We start from the raw sequence: 5,784 nt of genomic DNA on the forward strand, positions 1-5,784 counted from the left end.
TCCCACAGCGGCGTTATTCATAAGAGCCTCAAACGGAAACAACTCAAATACTCATCAACTGATGAATGGGTAAACAAAATGTGGTATACCCATACACTAGAATATAGCATACATAAAACTTTAAAATGTTATGCTAAGTGAAAGAAGCCAGTCACAAAAGACCAGATATTTTGACTGCATTTATGTGAAATGTACCCCCGCCCCCCAACTGGGAAAGGGAGGTGACGACTGTTAATGAGTATGGGTTTAAAGTCCTACAATTGGCTCCTCTCTGCGGGGGCGTGGCTAGCCCTGGGGGCGTGGCTGGACTCTCGGGCGGGATGAGCCAGCTTAAAGCCCGGTTGAGGAGCAGCAGCCCACACTGTGCTGGCTGTTTCACGCGGAGGCATGGAGGAGTGTGCTTGCCTCTGTGGCGTGGGCTCTGCGCGGGGACGTCGGTGTCGTCAGAAGCGCCAGCGCCCGGCTGAGAAGGCAGCGGTCGAGGGCAAGCCGGCCACCCTGGCCCCGGCAGAAAAGCACGTCGAGGCAGACGCGGCAGCGCGGTGCTGTGCGGAGAGGGGAGGAATCCCGAGCCCCATGCCGCCCCCGCCGCCCCAGCGCTGCTCGCTGCAGGACCTGCCGGTGGAGATGCTGGTGGAGATCTTCGCCTCGCTCCCGGGCACCGATCTGCCCAGCCTGGCCCAGGTCTGCACCAAATTCCACCACATCCTGCACATCGACAGCATCTGGAGACAGCGCTGCCGGGAGGAGTTTGGCGTTCGTGAAAACTTGCAGAACCTGGAGATGATCGGTATGTCTTACCGAGAAGTCTATGCGAAGCTGTTCCACCCATACAGACACATTTTGGGATTGTGGCAGCTAGATAACGACTATGGAACAGTGCTGAATGTCGTGGTGGATGGCTTATGCATTACTGGTTGGGCGTACAGGCCTTCCCTTAACACCGATGTGGATGGCCCAATACATTTCAAGCTCTCATTCAGAATTCGCCTGACGAAGCGGAAATCAGCCACGGTGGAGTGCATGGAAGGCCGTATCAGCAGGCCCCACCACCGCCATGTGCAGATTGGGAAGGACAGGTTCACCACCCAGTGCAAGATGACAGACCATCGAAAGGATTCACCAATGCGGCTTAGGGGAGAATGGGGGCGGGTGCTGGTGCAGGAGGACGGACAGCAGTATGACTGCCTGACCTACCGCCGCCTCTACCTCCCGCCTCGCCGCCCGGACGACCTCATCAGGCCAGGCCTCTTCCAATACAACTACGATGCCTTAAGCCTAAAGATTGCCATGCTCAGCTTCCATGGGAAGTATGCCAGGGTCACGGGAACAGACAAGGCGTTCGAGATCCATCTCATGCGCCGCATCCAGCTGCGAGATGGCGAGATCTTCCGCAACTTCCAGGAGCTCTCCCGCGTGGTCCAGGAGATTGACAAGCAGGTGATCCGGGAGCAGCAGCAAGAAAACCGGACTGAGGAAAGCGAGGGCCATGGCTGGCAGAGCCCTGCCCAGCCCAGCCTCGGGGCTGCAGCTTTAGAGGAGCAGCCTGTCCCGTTTGTTCTGCCTGTGGGTGTGCGCTCAGGAGACCAGAACTACCCCCGAACCTGCAGGATGTGTTTCTATGGCGTGGACACTCTTACTGTTACCTTAAGTGGCTTCACCTTCACCAGGCGCTTCCCTGGAGTCTTCATCCTGTTTGATGAGAACCACTTCGGGTTCATCTGGCTGGAGGTGAAATACTTCTTCCTGTTCGGCAGAGTCCAGCACACCTTCCAGAATGTGGAGGCACCATCCCCGCAGGCCTTCCTGGAGATGCTCAAGAACATTCAGTCCATGCCCTAACCGGTTTGGCTCAGTGGATAGAGCATCTTCCTGCAGACTCAAGGGTCCCGGGTTCAATTCCGGTCAAGGGCATGTACCTTGGTTGCAGGCACATCCCCAGTGGGGAGTGTGCAGGAGGCAGCCGATCGATGTTTCTCTCTCATCGATGTTTCTAACTCTCTGTCCCTCTCTCTTCCTCTCTGTAAAAAATCAATAAAATATATTAAAAAAAAAAAAAAGAATTAGAACGTTCAGTCCGGACCCCCTGGGAGGAGCAGCTTGCATGCACTTGGAAGATTTGACCTTCTGACCAGGTTACCCACCTTTGTTTGTTTTTTTAATCCTCACCCGAGGATATTTTCCCATTGATGTTTAGAGATAGTGGGGGAGAGAAGAAAGACAGAAATATCGATGTGAGAGAAACACATCAGTTGGTTGCCTCCTGCCCAAGCCCGGACCAGGGCCAGGCTGGATAAGAGCCAGCAACTGAGGTAGAAATAAACCTTAGACCAGTGGTCTCAATCTTCCTAATGCTGAGACCGTTTAATACAATTCCTCATGTTGTGGTGACCCCAATTTCATTGTTACCAATTGAACATAATTAAAGCATAGTGATTAATCTCACACACACAAAAAAAAGCAAGTAGCTTGACTCTGGGTTCTGTGCTCTGAACAAGGATGCTGGACTGCCTCCTGGAGCATGTCGCTAAAAGGGCCCCATGTTCTTAAAACTGTACAACAGAAGATGCACAGTAGGTGCCAACTGGCACCTACAAGGCAAGGTCTCCACAAGCAAAGCAGAAGGGGTGCTTCAAGGGCATCTCCAAGCAAAGACTGAGGGAGGGAGGGAGACTCAGGCATAAGGTCCTCCAAACCCTCAAGATAGGACAGACGGGGAGCTAGCAGGAGGGGGTTTTGTATCTTCTTCCCCAACCCCTCTCTGAGAGACCGTCAGAGATGCTGCTTGGAGAGGAAAGAGTTCCTGGGAGTTGCCAGGGTTGCAGGAAACAGCCCACTTTTTGCAGAGGAGCTGAGAGCACAATCTCAAGGCCTTTGTCACCTTCTGGTGATAAGAGATGGTGAGGGTCCCCACAGCAAGTGGAAAGCATGCGGTTCTGTCGTAGAAAGAGTATTACTGTGCAAGTCAGGACATTTGGGTTCAAGTTCAAGGCCTGGATTTCAAGTCTAGCTCTGACACTGACAAGTTGTGTGACCTTGGACAAATCACTCCCCTGTGGATGGCCTCTAAGTTTCCTACCAAGCATGATCCCTGTGGTTCTCCCTCCTCTGCCCAGCCCAGGCTGGGGCCCTGGAAGGGACCCAGCACTTGTGAAGTCCCTGTTATGTGCAACGTACTGTCAGAGTCTTTTAAAAATAATTGTCACATAAATATATGTGAAGACTTTAGTCTGTGCTGGACCCAGTGCTGAAGTGCCTTATAAATATTACTAGTGTCCCAATGCATGAAATTCATGCACGGGGGTGGGGGGAGGTGTCCCTCAGCCCGGCCTGTACCCACAGGGGTGGGGGGAGGTGTCCCTCAGCCTGGCCTGTACCCTCTCCAATCTGGGACCCCTCAGGAGATGTCTGACAGGGATCAGGCCTAAACCTGCGGTCGGACATCCCTCCCGCAATCCAGGATTCTGGCTCCTAACCGCTCACCTGCCTGTCTGCCTGATTGCCCCTAACCACTCTGCCTGCCAGCCTACTCACCCCCAACTGCCCCCTGTCAGCCTGCTCACCCCCAACTGCCCCCCCCCCACCCGGCCTGATCACCCATAATTGCCATCCCATCCTGGCCTGGTCACCCACAACTGCCCTCCCCTCTGGCCCCTAACTGCCTCTGCCTCAGCCCCACCACCATGGCTTTGTCCAGAAGAATGTCCGGAAGGTCTCCTGGAAGGTCACCCAGTCTAATTAGCATATTACCCTTTTATTAGTATAGATGGTAAGAAAATTTACCCAAATCTTGGAAATGAAGCAAAATGATTTCTCCATGCCCTTTCAAAGTCCTATTAGAGGATTGCCAAAAAAGGGAGTGTCACTGTATCGTTCTTTCTCCCCAAACTGAGAGGAGGAAGGGGCTGGATGAGGCAGAGACATCTAGGGAAGAGCGAGGTCCACTGGAGACCCAAGAGCTTCAGAGAGGACCCAGGGTCCCAAATAAAGAAGCATTCAGATGCACAGGGCATTTGCACAGGCATATGCATAACAGGATGGGTCACTTCAGACAGCATGGTGGAGGGCATGCCTCAGGGAGAAATGGGCGAGGTGGGAGGACAGACTGGGATGGGGTACTCCTGGCTAACTCCTACTCACTCTTCTAAACTCAAATGAAAGGTGGTTTCCTCAGGGAGCCTTCCAGGACACTCTGGGCCAGGTCAAGTCTCCCTGCTCCATGTCCCCAAAGCTCCCTGCTCTTCCCCCAGCCACACTTATTGAACTATCTGTGTGTGACTTCCCCTCCATGGGGGGGGGGGGGGGGGCTGAATCCTGTTCAGGAGTTCTGGGAATCCTGCTTGAGCACCATAGTATCTGGCATACTCAGGCACTCAATTGATAATCATTGAGTGGGTGGGTGGGTGAGTAGATGGATGGATAGGTGGATGGATGGTGGATGGATGGATGGATGGATGGATGGATCATTTGAAAACCCAGATAAGGGCAATAGGAGGAAGGTGTTACATCTGAGGAAGCAAGCAAGAGTTTGAGAGAGAACAGAAGCATATAAAATAGCAGTATATCATCTTACTGGAATTTCTGGGAATCTGATTTCATTGTACCATGCCTGATTTCTGAAGGAAAATCCGGACTTACAATGAGAGAATTTTATCACCAGTTAGCTGTCAATGAGAAAATGCATTTGCTGGCTGCTAGCTGACTCAAAGCTTCATGGTTTATTTTCAGCTCATCATCTATTTTAAAAACAACTAACTCGAGTTTTGCCCCCGGCTGCCTACAGTTCATCTTTCCTTGCGCCCCACTCAGCTTCCCTCTCAGCTTTTCTTTACAATTTAACCTTCAAAATAGCCCCCATCCCAAACAGTCTGACCTGCTGTCTGTATAAGCCATCAAACTACCTCAGAAGCCTGTCATTTCTACACTCCTGATGCACCTGAAGACAGTTGCTCACACCTGTGTATTTTAATGTGGGATTCAGAAAGGGTGCTCTTAGTTGTTACCCCATAATTTAACCTTTGTTTTCTCTGTCATCAAGTCAGTTCTTTTAAAATGTATTTTTATTGATTTCAGAGACATAGGGAGAGGGATGGAGAGATAGAATCAATGATGAGAGAGAATCATGCAACAGCTGCCTCCTGCACGCCCCACCCTGGGGATCGAGACCACAACTCCAGCACATGCCTTGACCAGGAATCGAGCCGTGACCGCCTGGCTTATAGTTCGACGATCAACCACTGAGTCACGCTGGTGGGGCAAGTCAGATTTTTTAAGCTCATAAAACTTTATATCTTGTATATCAAGCATGAAACTAGATGCTGGAGATAAACGATGAATAAAATACTAGCCAGAAAAGAAAATGTCAACCCATACTGTCAAGATTGGGAGGTGGAGGGTGATGGGAGGCTGCTTTCCCATGCAAATGAGTATTAACTTCTCTGATGGAAAATGTGAATCATATAACTTTTGTTGTCCTTTTTTCAATGGAAGGAATAAAACTCCGAGTACAACCAACTCAAAAGTAATAGATGTCATTTTTCACTCATTGGGTTATAAATAGTTCTATCTAGCGGTGACATTTTGTCACTGCATAGCTGGCATGGCCTCTTTGAAGAACAATTTTTATCAAGTATTTTAATACAATTTTTTAATGGATTTATCCCGCAATTCTACTTCCAGATATCTCCCTTGGAGAAATACACATGTGTACAAAGAGGCCTGTATAAGAAAGTTAACGGCCACATCCTCTATAATAGTAAAAGAAGGAAACCACCAGATACTATG

At 50.5% G+C, this 5,784-nt stretch overlaps 1 protein-coding gene across 1 annotated transcript; it reads left to right on the forward strand.

Annotated features, from left to right (window-relative positions):
* The first annotated feature begins 387 nt into the window (after positions 1–387).
* On the forward strand, positions 388–1,842 carry LOC118671453 (F-box only protein 31-like). Its single transcript, XM_036339649.1, has one exon. It carries the CDS (start codon positions 388–390, stop codon positions 1,840–1,842), a length of 1,455 nt encoding a protein of 484 aa, XP_036195542.1.
* Positions 1,843–5,784: the final 3,942 nt, after the last annotated feature.

The sequence above is a fragment of the Myotis myotis genome, unplaced genomic scaffold, assembly GCF_014108235.1.
Source record: "Myotis myotis isolate mMyoMyo1 unplaced genomic scaffold, mMyoMyo1.p scaffold_m19_p_17, whole genome shotgun sequence".
Lineage (NCBI taxonomy): Eukaryota > Metazoa > Chordata > Mammalia > Chiroptera > Vespertilionidae > Myotis > Myotis myotis.

What these genes read in the sequence shown, in the direction of transcription:
- LOC118671453 (XM_036339649.1), top strand. Translation starts at nt 388, where the DNA reads ATGGAGGAGTGTGCTTGCCTCTGTGGCGTGGGCTCTGCGCGGGGACGT.